Raw genomic sequence first — 20,323 nt, 5'->3', positions numbered from 1 at the left:
GTCAGGCCAGGCCTGTCTGCTCAGATGGCTCCCTCTAATGGCGCCCTTTCTCACTCTGAGTACATTTACACTCAAGGCCGTACACCAGCGGTGAAAAGGGAAGAGAAGAATAACCCTCAATTCTCCCTTTCTTCCCCTCTTTCCTACCAGGCCTCCCATTGGCCAATTCTAGCTGGAAGCTACCACTCGAGGGAATTTATGAAATGGAAACAACACAACTTGCAGACCAAGGGGACTGGATGAAGGGCCCAGAGGCCCAGGATCCAGGTCTTTGCAGATAGCTTGTGCTACAGCTCATGTGTAAAGTGTAGCTGCTCTCTTCCATAAATATGCAGACTGAGGCCAGGATAGTGGAGGTAACAGGGAGTAGGATCTCCCAGTATGAAGAACGACTGGGTGAAGATTCAAGTTTGTAAAATCTCCAGGCAAAAGCCTGGAAGACAGGAGAGCACAGGAGTCACTGTGTGGTAGAGAAGGGGCCCATGGAAAAAATCCCAAGCGTGGAAGATCTGGGACGATCTCTGTTTCAAGTTTGGGAGACCAGGACCTTTGTGAATAGAATGGAGAGCATGATCCAAAGGCTTGGGTGTGAGTTCTGCTTGTGTCCCTAATTAGTTGCATGACTTGGTAAAGAATTACACCTTCCTGAGCTTCAGCGTTCCCGTCTGCCAGCTGTGGATAAAAGCTATTCCATAGACGTGTTTAAATTCTTCACAAGTTCCCCACTGCAGTCATCGAACGTCCAGGCTCTTCAGGACGTGGCTGCTGCCTTCTTCTTTCCATTTCTCACCACTCTCCGCCCCTGCAATTCCACACCCCAACCGGACTGAACCACCTAGAATTCCCAAAATTCTGCTTTTCCCCAGTCCTAGCAGGCGAGTGTGCTATTCCTGGTATGCCCCCGCTGGCTAACCCCCGTCCTTGCTTAAGAGCCCAGTTTTAGAGGCACTACCTGCAGAAAGTCTCCTTTCATGGGGGCAAGGTGCCCTTCCTCTGTGTTTTCACAGCACCCTCCACATCCTCCAATCTTAGCATGTTCAGCAGTTGGTAGGAACCCCTGGTATCAGACGGTGGTTCTTGGAGGGCAAGGGCTATGTTTCAGGGCTTTCTAGGGCCTGTGGCGTTGTTAACCTCCTGAGGAAGCAGCTGAATGAACAGTGAATAAATGAATGGTGGTAAAAATTTAAGAAGGCAATGATGTGCAGCACTTTCTGTATTCCTTTCTTAAAAAATTATTTAAAAAAGAGGGGCTGGCATTGTAGTGCAGCGGGTTAAGACATCACTTGTGATGTAGGCATTCCATATTGGAGTGACAGTTCTAGTCCTGGCTGCTCTGCTTCCAATCCAGCTTCCTGCTCAATGTGCCTGGGAAAGGAGAGAGCGTGTGATGGCCCAAGTACTTGGTCACTGCTACCCATGTGAGAGGCCAGGATAGAGTTCCAGGCTCCTGGCTTTGTCCTGGCTATTGTGGCCATTTAGGGAGGAGCCAGCAGATGGAAAATTTCTCGCTCTCTCTCTATCTCTCCCTTTCTGCTTGCTTTTCAAATAAATAAATCTTAAGGGAGGGGGGGTTAGAGAATAGCCTGGAAGATCCCTTTCCTCCCTCTACAACCCAGTTCTTGTCCTGCTGTTGCCATGCCTAATGTCTCCTCCAGGCTGCCTTCCTCAATAAATATATGCTAAATGGTTAAATGGTTTTTAGTCATGGAAGAATTTTATTCCTTTAGCCTTGCTTGTTTGGACCTGTCTAGAGGGTTCTATGACTCTCTCCATCTAGAATTGAGGCAATTAGGGCTCATATAGTGAGGAAAGATGACTTCATGCCTTTTCTTCTGACCTGAAGGCATGAATCCTGAACTTATCCCTTCACTTCTATCCAGTCTCCTCCTCCATGTTTCCTATCTCAGTGAATGACACCACCCTCTGGCCACTTGCATAAGTCAGGAACCCAGAATTCACCAGGCTCCTTTCTCTGGGCACTTGTCCAGTCTACTCCTTAGGTATCTGGAACCTTTTCATTCACCTCCACTTCCACAGCTACTCCTACATCCGGGGCACTATTATCTGTCAGTGGCATGTTTTGCACTGGCCACCTCACTGGTCTCCCTGCTTTCAGGCATCCCTCGTTTCTAAGTGTTCTTCATTCTGCAACTGGAAAATACAAATCTGACCTTACTCCTCCTTTTAAAAAATATTTATTTATTTGAAAAGCAGAGTGATGGGGGTGGGGGTGGGGAAGAGAAGTCTTCCATCTGCTGGTTCACTCCCCAAATGGCTACAACAGCTTAGGCTGGGCCAAGCTAAAGCCAGGAGCCACGAGCCATCCAGGTCTCCCATGTGCACAGCAGGAACTCAAGCAGTTGAGCCACTATCTGCTGCTTGCCAGCCCCTAAACTCTTCTTTTAAAAACCTCTGGTGGGGCTGGTGCTGTGGCATAGCAGGTGAAGCTGCCACCTGCAGTGCCAGCATCCCACATAGGCGCTGGTTTGAGTCCCGGCTGCTCCACTTCTGATCCAGCTCTCTGCTATGGCCTGGGAAAGCAGCAGAGGATGGCCCAGGTCCTTAGGCCCCTGTACCCATGTGGGAAGACCTGGAGGAAGCTCCTGGCTCCTGATCAGTACAGCTCCAGCCATTGCAGCCAATTGGGGAGTGAACCAGCAAATGGAAGACCTTTTCTCTCTCTCTTTCTGCCTTTCCTTTTCTCTGTGTGTAACTCTGACTTTCAAATAAATAAATAAACACTTAAAAAAAAATCCTCTGGTGGCTCCCACTGTCCTCATGATAAGGCCCACATTCTAACATACTTCATAAGGCTCTAGCCATTTTGCTCCTGCTTTTCTGGCATTATCTCCTACCATCCTTCCTTTGAGAGTATACTCTAGACATTGATTTACTTGTTCTATGAGCAGTTTGGAAAGTCCTTTTGCCCAGTTTTTTTTTTTTTTTTTAAAGATTTATTTATTTGAATGGCAGAGTTACACACAGAGAGAGAGAAACAGGAAGAAATCTTCCATCTGCTGATTCCCTCCCCAAATGGCCACAACAGCCAGGGGTGGGCCAAGCCGGAGCCAGGAGCCTGGGACTATATCTGGGTCTCTCACAAGGGTGGCAGAGGCCCAAGCACATCTTCTGCTGCTTTTCCAGGCACATAAGCAGGGAGCTGGATTGGAAGTGGAGCAGCTGGGACAGGACAATGTGCCCATATGGGATGCTGGTGTCGCAGGCAGTAGTTTTACCAACTATGCAACAATGCTGGCCCAAAATAAACCAATCTTTAAAAAAACAAAAATCATAAAATAAAGTGGACCAGTGTTGTGGCAGCAGGTAGCAGGTTAAGCCACCATCTGCAACGCTGGCATCCTATATGGGTGCCCATTTGTGTCCCTGTCCTAGCTGATCCAGTGCCTGGGAAAGGAGTGGAAGATGGCCCAAGTGTGGGAGACTCAGAAGCTACTGGCTCCTGCCTTTGTTTCTGCCTAGCTCTGTTGAAGCCATTTGGGGAGGGAACCAGCTGATGGAAGACCTCTCTCTTTCTCTCTCCCTCTCTGTAACTCTTTTTTTTTTTTTTTTTTGACAGGTAGAGTTATGGACGGTGAGAGAGAGAGAGAGAAGGTCTTCCTTTCTGTTGGTTTACTCCCCTAATGGCCATCACAGCCGGCGCTGCGCTGATCCGAAGTTAGGAGCCAGATGCTTCCTCCCGGTCTCCCATGCGGGTGCAGGGACCCAAGCACCCGGGCCATCCCGGGCCACAGCAGAAAGCTGGACTGGAAGAGGAGCAACAGGGGCTAGTACCCAGTGCCCCAACCGGGACTAGAACCTGGGGTGCCAGTGTCGCAGGCGGAGGATTAGCCAAGTGAGCCACCGCACCGGCCTGTAACTGTCTTTTGAATAAATAAATATTTTTTTTTTGAAAACTAGTTTATTTATTCGAAGAGCAGTGACAGGGATGGGTGGTATGGCGGATCCTGTAGCAACTGGCTCTGTCCCCAAACGCCCGCAATATTTTTTGCTCGTTCCTTCACTCAACTTCTGCTCATCACCTAGGGATAGGCTCAGATATCACACCTTCAGGGCAACTGTCCCTGCTGGCTGGCTGAGCTTTCCCTTTGCCTTCTCCATAATAGAGCTAATGCCCCTCTAGGCCGCAATGCGATGTGGTCGAACCTACACACAGCGGTGTCGGGTTACCAGGTTTCAAATTCCATCGCCACCCTTGGCAAGCTCCAAGACCCGAGGTAAGTGAGTTCTGCTTTCAAGGCAACGTCGGGAAGAGGTTTCATCAGTCCGTTGTGAGAATTAAGTGAGATGATGCAAGGTGGCTGCCAGACAACTACGTGTTAGCCGATACGATGGTACCGAAAATCTGAGCGCGATCCCCCGCCCCACCACGTTCTCAGGGTCAGGTTTGCGTGCGATTCCGTTTCCACGCACGTCTCTGTGTCTGGTACCTTCTTGTTTTCCACTCGGCAAGGTAGTCATAATAAGCCGTGAGGTGACCAGGTAGGTACCAGCGGCTCGTCACGACTTTCTGTCCCCGGGCTCCAGCTCGTCCACTCCGAACGCCCCCAGGTGGCCCGAGCTCTCGGTCGGAGAACGGAGACAACTAGGGCAAACCATTCGAAATTTTAGAGGAAGAAAAGCCTTTTCTAACCAAACAGCCTGAGTTTGTAAGGCCCCCCCCTTTGTCGCTCCATAACCTCGAATTCTATCAGAACCAGAAAGGTGAGGAATAGGAATGCGAGTAGGACGGCTCTCTAGTACGTCCAGCCTCCTCCCCCGTACTCACGGCGGCATTGGTACTTTCTCTTCTCAGTTCCCTCTCAATAATGGTACCGCCCGCGGAGGGGAGACCAGAGGGGTCCTCAGGGCTCGGAGGCCCGTTCTGGTGCACAACCACCCCTCCTTCTTTGGTGGGTGGTACGGCCCGCTGCCCGCTGATTGGCTGCCGAGGCCCCGCAGTCGGCCTCAGCCCGCCGCGCCGCCCTCAGAACAGCTCCGGCCGCCGCGCCGCCTGGCTGTGGTATTCCTTGTTCTCGGCGGGCTGTGGGGGCTCCGCGCCGCGGCCGTTAGTCATGTCGGGTAGGTGACTCCGTCAGCGAGCAGCGGCAGCGGCGAGAAGGGGCCTGGCGGGGTTGGGCAGTCTTCCCGCCCACCGGAGGGCCCCGAGGGAAAACCTTCGGCCCTGAGGGAGGCTTGGGGTGGGGGGGCGGACGCGCCGCCGCCATGTTGGGCTGGAGGCACGCACGCTCCCAACGCTCTCTGGCTGCAAATCACGGCGGGAGCTCTTCGGGTCCCCTGCCTTTTGGCCGTGTCCTTGGAACCTGAGGAGACTTGCGCTCCCGGGGGAGGGTGTGTGTGAGTCGGGGGGCGGAGGCGGTCTACGCCATCCTAGGGGGCGGGGGGAGCCGCGAGGAGAGCATCAGACTGAGAGAATCGGTGCTTCGGGTTGTCCGCTCCGCCTCAGATCTCAGCGAGGCCTCGGGCCAGTCATCTCGCCGCCTCGTTGCCTCAGTTTCCCCACCCGTGAAGTGGAGCTGGGCCTTCCTGACTCACCCGTTCCTCGGGTGGGGGCCTGGACGCCCTGGGATCCTTTTGAAAGGACGTTGCCTCACACGCCGCCGTAGCCGCCGCGAGTGCAGTGGGGGTCTTGGCCTGTCAGTCAGCTTCCTCCTGGCCCCGCTCTGCCATCCTAACCGCCCCTCCAGTTGTTGGTCCCCCGAAAGAGCTGGAAGTGAGCCCCGTCTCTTAGTGATAAGCTCCCGTAGGTGTTGGTGGCATTGCCCCGTCAGACACCCAGCCCACGAGGAGAGCAGCTTCTCCGACGAGCAGTTAAATGGGCAGAGGCCACCCGTTGTGTGGAGGAGAGAAAGGAGCCTTAGTCGCTCTAGGACAGCCAGTGTGGATCCTGCTAAACCAGAATCTAAAAGTCAAGAAGGTGCAGGTCCTCTGGATTTAGCCGACCTAGCTGATCACACAGGGACCCAAGGGATCCACTTGCTGGGAACCCTCAGGAGCGTTAGATGTCACTTTTTGTGGTGCAAAACCACGTTTTCCCAAAGCCATATGGTTGGGGTACAGTATGCCTTCTAGTAGAGCCTGCCTGTTACGTTCTAAGGAGCAACCTGTCAGTATTTGAGAAACAAACACGAAAGCCCCGGTAATTGTCATGTAGAAGGATGGAATGGTGTGACCAAAGAAAAGGGACAGTCTCAAGAATCTGAGTTAGCAAGAAGGATTGGACAGGAAAATGATGCGTTTCTCCTAGGTTAACGTTGATATTAAAAAGCTAGAATATTGATCTTTTTGAGGGGATAAGCCACTGAACTTGCCTCTTGTTTTCAATTTCTGTTTAATCCTTCCTCAAACAACGAATAACTTCCAAAGTAGACATTGGTACACCTTTCCTCAGCTGCATAATTTGGGAGGAAGTCTGGTAAGGCTCCCAAGGAGGATGTGTAACTTACAGTAGTTTAAGAAAATTAAAAATTCTGCCACCATGAAGAAATTGACCAAGTTTCAATGTATACATTGCTTATTAAGAACTTTTGGCCTGTTCTGATTTTAGCAGGCTTAGTATAAACAATGGCTTGTTTTTGTAGTACTAGGTGGTTTTAGGAGTTTGCAGTTTATAAAATTCAGGCTTTCCATGTATCATAGTAGAGCTGATTTACTCCTTTAGTGATTTTCATGTGACTGAGATATCAGCTAGTTAATTGCTGCTTTGTAATTTTAGTTTTTTAAAGAAATACTGAGATTGGCTTTCTTGTGAAAAGTAATATTTAGTAGATGCTTGTTTCTTAACATTCAATTAAAACTAGAATCTAAGTTCTACTTAGTCTTGTAATACTGTTTATACATTCTGAACTATTTCTGTAAAAGTACTACTTTGACTTTGTATAAGATAATACTTTTGTCTTGTTGTTTGTTGAATGTTTATGTTAATAAACTTAAAAGATTAAACTACCCCTAAACAGCTAATGCCATCAATAAGTTAAATCCTTTAAACATTCCAGTTTACATTTGTAAATTTAATCCATCAGATCGACTTAATCACTCCGAATGTCTGTCAGGGCAGACTTACAAACCCAGTAAAATACAAGCACTTAAATAGTTGATAAATAAATCAAAATTATAAATATTACAAATCTGAGTCTGGCATTCAGATACTGCTTACAAATGTGAGTTATCTGATCTCATATTAAAATCACAAGTGAAATAATGCCAGTTGCACATACTAAAAATTACAAATAAAGATACTTCTCATTCTGGTGATGTGTTAGACCAGGATAATTTTCATATTTACAGACTGTGCCTCCCCCCCAATAAAAAATACGTAGCAAAAAGAAAGTGCAAGCCCCCACTGGCAAAAAGAAGTACAAGCCAGCATGGTAAAGGAATGGAGTTAAATTTGCAGCTGCCCTAGAGAGTAGGGTGTAGGTCTCATCATGCAGAGACATGGATGTTCTTGACAAGGTAACCATGTAAGGACAGGAGATGAAATAATGAGCCCATTGAGCCAGGTCATGGGAACAGAGACCCTGAAACCCTGGGTTTCTGAATTATGAGTTTGAAGGACTATCATCTCAGTGTAGGAATGGACTAAAAAAAAAAAAAAAAAACCTTCCTAAAAATAAGAGATAAAAAGGGAAGCCTGGAGGCAGAATGAAAAGTCTCTTGAGAATTTGTAACTTGGACAGGTGCTTCACACAATTTGGGTATTCATTTAGCCTCCAAAAAGCCTTAAGACAGGTTGACTGCCGGCGCCGTGGCTTAACAGGCTAATCCTCCGCCTTGCGGCGCCGGCACACCGGGTTCTAGTCCTGGTTGGGGCGCCGGATTCTATCCCGGTTGCCCCTCTTCCAGGCCAGCTCTCTGCTATGGCCCAGGAAGGCAGTGGAGGATGGCCCAAGTGCTTGGGCCCTGCACCCACAAGGGAGACCAGGAGAAGCACCTGGCTCCAAGCTTCGGATCAGCACGATGTGCCGGCTGCAGCGGCCATTGGAGGGTGAACCAACGGCAAAAAGGAAGACCTTTCTGTCTCTCTGACTATCCACTCTGCCAGTCAAAAAAAGACAGGTTGACATAAAAATTGTTTCTGGTCTGATGATAACTTTGGGGTTCTTGGTAAAAACCTTTTTTTGGAGGAAATTTTACAGCTTAGATCACAAGGACTCAGAAAAAAAACAAGAAAAGCATTCACAGTAAATGAAATCACAAAACTTTAGGAAACAGTTCACCAAAGTGAGAGTTAATGATAAACAGGATTGCACATAAGTTCTATGTTTCAAATTATGAAAAATCTGAAAGGAGGAAACAAGCCTAAGACCAAGATGTTACAAAAAAAGGCCTCATACATTTTAGAACCAAGTATAACTTCTAGAATTGGAAAAGGTGGATAAGTTGAACAGCAGACCTAGCAGAAGAAATGATTATAGATTTGTAGATGTAGGTGATGTGTTCTGTCCTTTAGAATCCAATTTAGAAGGATAAACAGGTGAAAGTAAAAGCTTGGGAAACATGGGAAATAGAATGAGAAGTCCTGTCATGTATCTAATAGTAGATTAGGAGGAAAAAGTGGTTAGCCTTGAATTTTGCACGCAGGTTGTTATGGGGCTAGGTATCTTTCAGGCCTTTGTGGAAAGAATAAAGAAAATTAAATCCAGAGAATGGGGTTCAAAACAACATTGAGTGAGGAAACACTGTAAATAAGCTAGTACTGACTGTAAGACATTGAACATTATAATGATTAGAGATTCAGAAAGAAGTGAAGCAAAATTATGGGTAAAAACTATGATTGGCATTGGAGTATTAAAGTCTTTAAATTTCAGTGGATGTTGAAGATAATTCTTAAAAAAATTTTTTTTAAAGATTATTTATTTGAAAGACAGAGTTACAGAGAGGCAGAGGCAGAGAGAGGTCTTACATCCACCAGTTCACTCCCTGAAACAGCTAGAGCTGAGCCTATCTGAAACCAGGAGCCAGGAGTTTCTTCCAGGTCTCCCACTTGGGTACAGGGGCCCAAGGACTTGGGCCCTCTCCTAATGCTTTCCCAGGCCGTAGCAGAGAGCTGGATCAGAAGTGGAGCAGCCGGGTCTCAAACCAGCACCCATATGGGATGCCAGCACTGCAGGCAGTGGCTTTGCCTGCTATGCCACAGTGCCAGCCCTGAAGATAATTTTAAAAAATTTTTTTAAAGAAATTTTATTTTTTTATTTGAAGGGGAGAGTGACAGGGAAAGAGAAATCTTCCATCTGCTGGTTCACTCTCCAAATGGACTGAAATGTCCAAGGCTGGTCGAAGCTAAGCCAGGAGCTTGGAACTGCATCCCCATCTCCCACATGGGTGGCAGGGGCCCAAGCACTTGGGCGGCTTTCCCAGGTATATTAGCAGGGAGCTAGATCAAAAATGGAGCGTCCAGATGTAGGATGCTGGCATTGAGCTTAGCTTGCTGTGCCACAATGCTGGCATCTGAATATAATTTTTAACTTTGTCAGGAATACATTATATTACATACAGTATATTCAGTATATGTATAACTGAGTGAGTAAAAGAACAGAAGCTGAATATAAATTCTAAAGCAGAAGAAAAACGGAACTCTATAATAGAAAGCAGGAAAGGAATTAAAAGGAAAATCATGGTAGAGAGTTTCAGTATAAGAGGGTAGGAATAAATAAAAACTCAACAGAATTGTAAGATACCAGATTTAAAAAGACAAAATTTATACTTTGGGAAAAATGACCTAGATATATGCTGTTCAAAAGTGATAATACATAAATTGCATGAACAAGAAATGTTGAAAGATGGAAAAATTAGGCAAACAGCAACCTACAGATGATTGTATAGTTATATTACCAGTCAAAATAAAACTTGAGCATTTTTAATGTTAATTTCATGTAATTTTAAGGGAAACCACAAAGCTATGTCTGTACTTTGATGTGCCTAACAAATACAAATACAGATATGCCTCAAAATACAGAAAACAAAAAGGACAATTGTAAGAAATTTACAAGTGTATTGTCAAATGGGAAATTTTTAGAATCATACCTCTGTAATTAATAGAAGTAATTAATAACTAGTAAGGATGTGACCAAACATTATTTAGACCAAGGATTAACAGAAATGATACAACTAATGAGCATAATGTTAGAGAACGCAATCAAAATTTAGAAAATAATTATTTTTGGGGGGCACTTATACTTTTCCCTCATAATCCTTTTTTTTTTTTTCATTTGACAGAGTTATAGACAGTGAGAGAGACAGAGAGAAAAGTCAGAGAAAGGTCTTCCTTCCGTTGGTTCACTCCCCTATTGGCCGCTATGGCCGGCGCTACACCGATCTGAAGCCAGGAGTGCTTCCTCCCAGTCTCCCATGCGGGTGCAGGGACCCAAGCACCTGGGCCGTCCTCCGCTGCCCTCCCAGGCCACAGCAGAGAGCTGGACTGGAAGAGGAGCAACCGGGACTAGAACCCCGGGTGCTGGTGTCACAGGCGGAGGATTAGCCAAGTGAGCCATGGCGCCGGCCTCATAATCCTTTTTACTCCCTGATTTTGCTTTTTGATAGATGCATCTCAGTTCTTCATGGTTCGGTGAGATTCTGCTTCCTCTTATTTTTCTTATTTTATAATGATAGGCATTGTAGTGATGTACAATTTCTTTTCCATTTCAGATAGCCTTACGCTCATGACAGTCATAGAAATAGGTTGAATAGGTTGTATCAAGATTTCATTTAATGTTCTTAAAGTTAAGGATTTTTAAAAATCCTTGTTCAGTCTGATTAGATATCTTTACTGTAGGAAAGTGCCAATTTGACGTCACCCATTTATACAACCAGTGGCAGTATTTTCATACCATAGATTTGTATGAAAAAATAGTATAGATTTTGACTTTTTTTTTTTTTTGCAGCAGAGTAAACTTACCTTTTAATTCCATCTTGCCATGAACATTTTAAGTACCCTTGTATATATTGGGATTGTGGGGATATATAAAAAGATACAGTCCTGTTGATTTATCTTGACAAAGTGCATATCTTTTTCCCGTTTTGGACCCAATTAGTTTTTTCTTTTTTTAAAGATTTATTTATTTATTTATTTGGAAGGCAGAGTTACAGAGAGGCAGAGAGAGAGGTCTTCCATTCCCAGGTTCACTCCACAGATGGCTGCAATGGCTGGAGCTGGGACGATCTGAAGCTGGCCAAAGACAGGAGCCTGGGGCTTCTTCTGGGTCTCCCGTGTGGGTGCAGGGTCCCAAGCATTTGGGCCATCTTCCGCTGCTTTCCCAGGCCATAGCAGAGAGATGGATCAGAAGTGGAGCAGTTAGGACTCGAAGTAGCGCCCATATGAAATGCCGGCACTGAAGGTTGTGGCTTTACCTGCTACACCACAGCTCTGGCTCCCTAATTAGTGAAAATACATAGCTTGAGCTTTTGAGTTTTTGTTAAAGGATGGACTTTGTTTCACATTTGTTCACTTGGTACTTGTAACTGTTAGCACACATTTGTAAAGTAGTTTTCAAAGATGTAGTTTTTGTAAAAAGCGAATACCATTTGTATAGATTTCTTCTTGCATAGTATTTAATTTCTAGTTTTTCTGGCTGCAATTAATTTTTGAGATTTCTTACTACATTTATCTATATAACCTAAAGTCAGTCTTTGAAGGAAGCATACTTTTCAATAAGATTTAAAATTCTTTCTTATGTGTTTTAGATTCTGGAAGTTACGGTCAGTCTGGGGGTGAGCAGCAAAGGTAAAGTATATATACATTTTAATATGGAAAGACAGAAGTGAGGAAAATAGATGAATTTAGTGAGGCTTATCTCTGAGATTTGGGATCTGGGTGCCTTTAAATAATTATATATTAGCTTGTCACAGGGTGAATCAACTTGTGTAAATCCATGTTTAAAACATTTTCTTGTTTAGAGTCTGTCTGCATCAGTAAATATAGAAACCTCTTAGAGGTGAACATAAAACTATATTGTAAAGATTTTTTTTTTTTTAAGATTTATTTATTTACTTGAAAGTCAGAGTTAACAGGGAGGGGGGGGTCTTCCATCCGCTTGTTCACTCCCCAATTGGCTGCAACAGCTGGAGTTGCACCAGTCTAAAGCCAGGAGCTTCTTCTGGGTCTCTCAACGCAGGTGCAGGGGCCCAAGAACTTAGGCCATCTTCTACTGCTTTCCCAGGCCATAGCAGAGAGTGAGATTGGAAGTGGAGCAGCTGGGACTTGAATCAGCGCCCATTTGGGATGCTGGCACTGCAGGCGGTGGCCTTACCCGCCATACCACAGCGCCAGCCCCAAGGTTGTTTTCTTTAGAAAATTTCTTAGAAAAAATAATTTTTAAGATATTTAGGTGATTAAATGGTTATAGGTTCTTAAGAAAGCACTTAATTTTCTGATATATAATATGCTAATTTTTTTCAGAGCAGTTTTTCTTGAAGTGCTGTAATAGAAATGTTTAGCATTTTTTTAGTGTCTATCATGCTCACAATAAAAAGAAAGTTTATTTTTATATGAATGTATGCATGCAGGAGGCTTCTCTTACTTACCAGAATTAGAGCCTGGAACGTAAACCATAAACGTTTGCAGCGCAGAATGAGATACTCAGAATAGCATCTCAGATATCTGGTCATCAAATTTAAGTTCTTGAAAACAAAAACTGATTTGACTTAATTCTCAAAAGATAGTACTAATCCAGTTGACATCTAGCAATGTTTAGTCAATGGAATGTGTTAAAAGTTAAGGGATTATAGCACTTCAGCTCTAAAATAATTGTGTTTTTTTGCACGTATTTTATTTTTCTTGAGATATTGGAGTCACAGTATATATTCACAATGTTTCTGACTTGTTAGAGCTTACATGCTATAAAATTAAGTAAAATTCAAGTACTAGTCACTCAGTAAGTATACTGTTGACCTATGTGCCAGGCTCCACAACTCTGAGGACAGAAATAATTTCATTCTGTGACAGTAGACACATGCTTCTAAAGGTATTTAAACTGGACTTTTGTGCCACACTGTGCCTTTCCTAGGAAGTTAAATACATTTAACTAGATCTGATAAAATATAGTTAATTTGATAAAATGTTAACTTAAAAAGTCACCCTTTTTTGCTTTTGCTATTTATTGTGGGTCTTGTCATTCTTTTTTTTTTTTTTTTTCTTTCTTTTCTTTTTTCTTTGGTCTTGGTCATTCTTATATTGCTTGTAAAGCCCTGTTAAGCTGTGAAGGAATGTACGTAATTTAAATGCTGAAAAATTTGGATCTTGGCTTTATACTTGAGAGTAAATAAAAACCTCTCTATGGAAGGAGACTTTGCAATATCTTTCTTTTTGTTTTCATTTTATTATTCTAAAGCATAATTCTTTTGGATTTTTTAATTCTTTTTCTTTTTTAAAGATTTATTTATTTATTTGAAAGTCAGAGTTACACAGAGAGAGGAGAGGCAGGGAGAGAGAGTCTTCCATCCAGTGGTTCACTCTCCAAATGGCTGCAACGGCCGGAGCTGTGCCAATCCGAAGCCAGGAGCTTCTTCGGGTCTCCCACATGGGTGCAGGGGCCCAAGGACTTGGGCCATCTTCTACTGCTACCCCGGGCCATAGCAGAGAGCTGGACAGGAAGTGGAGCAGCCGGGTCTCTAACCGGCGCCCATGTGGGATGCCGGCACTTTAGGCCAGGGCATTAACCCACTGCGCCACAGTGCCAGACCCTGGATTTTTTAATTCTGATGAAGTTTTATTTGTGGGGGACTGTGGAAGCCAAACGTTTGGTATTTGTTTGATATTCAAGAGATCTGAGAGTGACTTCATGTCTTTTTTTTTTTTTTTTTTTTAAAGAATTATTTGAAAGGCAGAGTTGAGAGAGAGAGAGAGAGAGAGAGAGAGAGAGAACGCATGAGACTGCTTTCACCTGCTGGTTCATTCCTCAAATGGCTACAACAACCTAAGTCTGGGCTAGGCCAAAGCCAGGAGCCTGGAACTCCATTCAGGCCTCCTGCTTGTACGCAGGGGCCAAGGACTTGGGCCATCCTCCACTGCTTTCCTAGGTTCATTAGCAGGATGCTGGAATAGAAGTGGAGCAACTGAGACTATGGGATGCCAGCATCACAGTTGGTAGCTTAACCCTCTCTGACACCATCCCAAACCTTCTTTCTGTCTTTTAACAGTTTTTGGTTATCACCTTTTAATTTAAACTCCAAGAGACAGGCAGGTTGACAGTATTTCAGAAGAAGAGCCTTGTATTTGAGATTAGAAAGTCCAAAATGACAACAGCACATTTCTTTCAAGTATTACATTTTTCTTTTACAGTTATTCTTCCTATGGAAATCAAGGGAACCAGGGCTATGGACAAGCACCACAAGTAGGTTGAAATATAAATTGTGTTCTTCGTAGTTATTTTTATCTTAAATAAGTGATGAAGCTTGAATATTTACCTAATTTTCAGAGCTATTCTGGTTATGGGCAAACGACTGATTCCTCATATGGACAAAACTATGGCAGTTACTCCGGTTATGGACAGAGCCAATCAGGTTGGGTCAGTTTGTTAAATTTGCTATTTTAGAAATTAAAACGTCAGAGCCTTCACTAAATAGTTTACTCGTCCAATCTTTAGGTTATTCACAGTCCTATGGTGGTTATGAGAATCAAAAGCAGAGCTCATATGGCCAACAGTCATATAATAATCAGGGACAACAAAACACGGAATCATCTGGAGGGTAAGAAAATAATACAAGTACTGAGATTTTTGTTGGGCAGTGGAATAACACTGGTATTAAACAGATTTTATTACCCAAACCTAGACTTAACCACTATTTTAGAAAAGTTTTGATAGAGTATGGATTTTACAGTTTTGTGTTCTAGAGCATGTGGAAATAGCATTATCATTTGGTTTTTATGATGTGATGTTGTTTAGCTGTAATGTACATGATTTAAATGTTAGAAAAATTTGAATCTCTGCTTTATGCCTTAGATTAAATAAAACCTACCTATGCCGTTTGACTCCTCAGTGCCCATTTTTTAAAAATTTCTGTTTTATTTTTGAACCGATGCAAATGTATTCCTTTTTTAGGGACAAAAATATTAATTTAAAAAGTGCCATAACTTATCCACATGTGTCAAATACCCTTTAGTATGTTTTAATTATTGTTAAAGGTAGGTGAATATTTACCAACAAGGTTGTAGATTTTTAAAAAAATTTTCAGGTTTGAAAACTTTATTCATACTATTATTTAATAATAAATAATTTTTAAATTATAATTTACATTTTACAGAATGCTTTTAGCTTCTTGAACTGATTCTTTGGACACCATGAGGTTGTGTCAGTAATTATCTCCATTTTACAGAGGTAAAGAATAGGTTCAGATTATGCAGTCTGTCAAGTTATATAGCTAAAAAGTTGAAGCAGAATCGAGGTCTCCAGTGTTTTCCCTTTGCAGTGAAGAAAGTCATTCTAAGTGAAAATCAGTTGAATACATGAATTGGGGAGATATTTGAGGTCAGATTACCAACTTTACAGATATGAGAATGCTTTGAAAAGCTGAAAGAGTGCACAAGTAGGGACTAGTAACTAGAAGTTATGCTACATAGAAGGAATAACCCTGCAAACGCTATTGTTAGTTTTAAATTTGATGAGAATCCTTTAATAAGGAATGTTGCTTTTTTTTTTTTTTTTAAGATTTATTTATTGGGGCTGGCACTGTGATGTAGCGGGTAAAGCTGCTGCCTGTACTGCTGGCACCCATATGGGTGCCGGTTTGAGTCCCAGCTGCTCAGATTCCAATCCAACTCTCTGCTGATGGCCTTGGTAAGCAGGAGAGATGGCCCAAGTCCTTGGGCCCCTGCACCTGGAGGGGAGACCCAGAAGAAGCTCCTGGCTCCTGGCTTTGGATCGGCCCAGCTCTATCCATTGTAGCCATTTGGGGAGTGAACCAGTGGATGGAAGATGTCTCTCTCTGCTTCTGCCTCTCTGTAACTCTGCCTTCCAAATAAATAAATAAATCTTTTAAAAAATTTATTTATTTACTTGAGAGACATAGTTACAGAGAGAAGGAGAGACGGAGAAAATGAACCATCTGCTGATTCACTCTCCAAATGGCCACAACGGCTGGAGCTGAGGGAGACTGAAGCCAGGAGCCAAGAGCTTCTTCTGGGTCTCCCATGCGGGTGCAGGAGCCCAAGCACTTGGGCCATCTTCCACTGCTTTCCCAGACCATCAGCAGGGAGTTGCATAGGAAGTGGAGCAGCTGGGACTCAAACTGGGTCCCAGATGGGATGCCGGTGCTGTAGGCAGATGCTTAACCTACTACACCACAGTTCTGGCCCCAAGAATGTAGTTTTGGAAGCATGACATACAAATATGGTACAAAGAGAAATCCATTTTATTTATTTGAAAGACAGAGTGACATGGAGAGAGATAGACAGATCAATCTTCTATCCTCTGGTTCACTCCCCAAGTGGCTGCAACAACTTGGGCTGGGACAGGCCTAAGCCGGAGTCTGTAACTCCATCCTGGTCTCCCATGTGGGTGGAAGGGACTCATGTACTTGGGCCTTCATTTGCTGCCTTCCCAGGTACATTAACAGGAAGCTAAATTGGAAGGAGAGTAGCAAGGACTTGAACAAGTCCCCTGACATGGAATGCGGGCATCCTAAGTGACTTATTAACCTGCAGTGCCACAGTGCCCTCCCCTAACACCCATTTTAAAGTAAAGTGCTAAGGTTTGGACCATGGTCATGTTGTGTTTTAGTTAGGGAGGTGAGGAACATACTGATCTTTATTAGATTATTCTACTCCTCTTGCAGAATAAAATGTGATTGTTAAATTATGAGCCCTTTTTTGTCCCCCCCCCCATTGTTTTTTCTTTTTTTAAAGATTATTTGTTTATTTGAAAAGCAGAGTTGCAGAGCTAGTGTGAGAGAGAGGGCAAGATCTTCCATCTGCTGGTTCATTCCCCAAAGTGGCTGCTACTTTGGTTGATCTGAAGGAGCCAGGAACAACTTCTGGGTCTCCCATGTGGGTCCAGGAGTCCAAGGACTTGGGACATCTTCCACTGCTTTCCCCAGGCACATTAGCGGGGAGCTGGATTGGTAGTGGAACAGCTGGGACTGGAACTGGTGCCATATGGGATGCGCGCACTGTAGGGGTTGCTTTACCTGCTACACCACATTGCTGGCCCCTGTTAACCCTTTTAAAAAGTGAACCTGGGGGCCGGTGCTTTGGTGCCGAGGGTTAAAGCACTGGTCTGAAGCGCAGGCATCTCTTATGGGCATCAGTTCAAGTCCTGGCTGGTCCACTTCGAATCCAGCGCTCTCCTATGGCCTGGGAAAGCAGTACCAAAGGTGGCCCAAGTCTTTGGGCCCCTGCGCCCACGTGGGAGACCCAGAAGAAGCTCTTGGCCCCTGGCTTCAGATCGGTGTAGCTCTGGCCATTGCGGCCACTGGAGAGTGAACCAGTAGATGGAGGACCTCTCTCTCTGTACCTGTCTGTGTAGCTCTGTCTTTCAAATAAATAAAAATAAATCTTTAAAAAAAATAAACCTGTTGGAACCAATTAACTGTTGCCTTTTAACATTGCCACTCTTGAGAGCAGGTAATTGATATAGTCACATTACTCAAAACCTATTTAGAATTTTCTCTTTGAATTACCAGAAATAAGAGAGCAGATAGACTACTTTTCAGATTAAAAAAAATGTCATCACAAAGTGAGTTCCTTTCTATTAACTCACCAGGCTTAACATTTGAATGATGTATTACTGTTTTCTAAGATGCACTTTCATTGAAGATACACTTAGATTGAAGATGTTTAAAGGAATATATTATAGGTTCTAAGTATAATTTTAAGAGAATAGTTTTGATAATACTTTGTAAGAATGCCATTGTATTCAAAATTAAGTAATACAGAGCCTTTCAACGTATCAAAAGGTTTCATCACTCCTTGCATTTTGTTAAAGAATCGACATTCCTGTACTATGTAACATCTCTCTCTTTTTTATTCAAAGAGGCAGTAAAACCATAGTTATTTCTTGTTTTTACTAGTTCTAAAGATGCATGTGGTTTTAATATAATATGATACCTCTTCAGTTATAGTGATACTGTCTTATAAAGGGCATTTCACTAATGATAAGGGGATTTTGTAGATAAAAGGATTAAGTTGAAAAATATGTACATGAGCCTGACTTTGTTGATTTTTTAAAAAAACCAAATAATTACTATGAGAAAAGTGTTAAATATGACTGAGGTCTAATTTACCTGTCCTCTTACTAGTCAAGATACTACAATAATCATAGTTCTTCTATCAGGTCTCTCATGTTCTTGATTTCTGTTTAGCCAAGGTGGAAGAGCACCTTCATATGACCAGTCAGACTATGGTCAACAAGATTCCTATGATCAGCAGTCAGGCTATGATCAGCATCAGGGCTCATATGATGAGCAATCAAATTATGATCAACAGCATGATTCCTATAATCAAAACCAGCAATCCTATCATTCACAAAGGGAAAATTACAGCCACCACACACAAGGTAAGATGTATTGACCTCAATTACTTTACTTTTTCCCCCTCCTTCACAGAATTATTTGTTTATTGAGTTTTGAATTAAAAGACCCATAGAAGGTTTTGTCTGTTAAAAAAAACTTGGGATGACCTTGAAGAAATATTCTCATGACAATCAAAACTAGTGTATTAGATTTTTCTTTCTGACCTTTTTTGGAGAGTCCCAAGTAGTCACATGACTTTTTGATGGCTGCTAAATGAATTTCCTTTGTTGTCTCAGGAAATTCTGATCATTTGATGGTAATGTACTGTAAGTTCTTTAGGTCATGATGATAGAATTGATTTGAGGAAATGATCCTTTACAAGCCTTCTCTAAGCTCATAGTCTTAAAAGGACTACCAGTCATTATTTCCTTTTTTTTTTTTTTTTTTTTTTAAGATTTATTTATTTATTTGAAAGTCAGAATTACACAAAGAGAAGGAGAGGCAGAGAGAGAGAGAGAGAGGTCTTCCATCTGCTGATTCACTCCCCAGTTGGCCGCAATGGCCGGAGCTGCGATAATCCGAAGCCAGGAGCCAGGAGCTTCTTCGGGGTCCCCTATGTGGGTGCAGGAGCCCAAGGACTTGGGCCATCTTCTACTGCTTTCCCAGGCCATAGCAGAGAGCTGGATTGGAAGTGGAGCAGCCGGGACACGAACTGGCGCCCATATGGGATGCCGGCACTGCAGGTGGCACCTTTACCCGCTACACCACAGCGCCAGCCCCTTCTTTTGTTTTCTACTAGCATGTTGTATGTGCTGTTGTTATTTAGGAATCTCTTTATGCCATGATAATGAGTACTTTAAGGGTAAAGATCCTGTCTTACTCAGCTTTGTATTTTTAGTGCTTAATAGGGCTTGATTCATAGTAAGTGCTCAATAAACACTTGTTGGCTGATAAAATAAGTAAATGATTTTAAATGGAAATTCATTCACTGAATATCTTTGAGTTTGAAATCCAGTTAGTCATTGTCCATGCTTGATTTACATTTAAGTATTTTTAGGGTGAAAAAATAATAACTTTTAAGATTAGTGTTATGCTTTTCATTTAAGTTATTAGAGTTTTTGCATGTAATGTATTTTAACTTCAGCTGTTCCATATCACTAGTTTGCTGTCTGATTTGTGGTAGAATGGAATTTGACACATACATAATTCTCAAACTCCAGATGATTTTGTGATGACTTGCGTTTGAGTTCTGTGTACTTATGCCATTTTCCAAAGAATGTCAGGTGTGACCTGAAGAGCTATTTAAGATTATGTGAAGCCTTTGTCAAGTCAAAATGGTTGTTTATGTATGTAATATTTTTGTTTTTGTAGATGACCGTCGTGATGTGAGTAGGTATGGAGAAGATAATAGAGGATATGGCGGGTCACAGGGAGGAGGTAGAGGGCGTGGGGGATATGACAAGGATGGAAGAGGTCCTATGACAGGATCAAGGTAAGTGTTTAGATACAGATGCCTACATTTCTCTCTCTCTTTTCTCTCTCTCTTTTTTTTTTATTGTTGTTACTTAGCTGTTTGATTCCAATACCTAACTTAGCTAAGAGGCTTTAAAAAAAAGGGATTATGTTGTGTGGAAGAGGACATAAATTAAAAATTTATTTTCATTCTTAAGATTTCACATGAATTACCTAGCAATGGGCCATGAAACCAGTCATTTATGTTAAACATCGGTAAAGAACATTCCCTTCCCTTGGTTGTGGTTAAGCCACTTGACTGTTTTTCCTGCCATAGCTAGAATTTAAACTTAAAAAATGACTCTGGGAAATCCAAGTATCTTAACATAAAAAATAGAAGGTAAGTTAA

The 20,323-nt window shown here is 42.9% G+C and overlaps 1 protein-coding gene across 1 annotated transcript in view; it reads left to right on the top strand.

Annotated features, from left to right (window-relative positions):
* Positions 1-4,980: 4,980 nt before the first annotated feature.
* TAF15 (TATA-box binding protein associated factor 15) overlaps positions 4,981-20,323 on the top strand; it is a 34,358-nt gene continuing 19,015 nt past the window's right edge. Inside the window, exons 1-7 of the mRNA XM_062175539.1 lie at positions 4,981-5,079; positions 11,701-11,740; positions 14,297-14,348; positions 14,433-14,517; positions 14,601-14,703; positions 18,313-18,506; positions 19,834-19,954. Of these exons, the coding sequence (XP_062031523.1) occupies positions 5,073-5,079; positions 11,701-11,740; positions 14,297-14,348; positions 14,433-14,517; positions 14,601-14,703; positions 18,313-18,506; positions 19,834-19,954 (602 nt within the window). The 5' untranslated portion in view covers positions 4,981-5,072. The remainder of the gene's footprint in view (positions 5,080-11,700; positions 11,741-14,296; positions 14,349-14,432; positions 14,518-14,600; positions 14,704-18,312; positions 18,507-19,833; positions 19,955-20,323) is intronic.

The sequence above is a fragment of the Lepus europaeus genome, chromosome 18 (assembly GCF_033115175.1).
Source record: "Lepus europaeus isolate LE1 chromosome 18, mLepTim1.pri, whole genome shotgun sequence".
Taxonomy (NCBI): Eukaryota; Metazoa; Chordata; class Mammalia; order Lagomorpha; family Leporidae; genus Lepus; species Lepus europaeus.
Note: the sequence above shows the minus strand (reverse complement) of the source record. Positions and strands in the feature narration are given on the sequence as shown.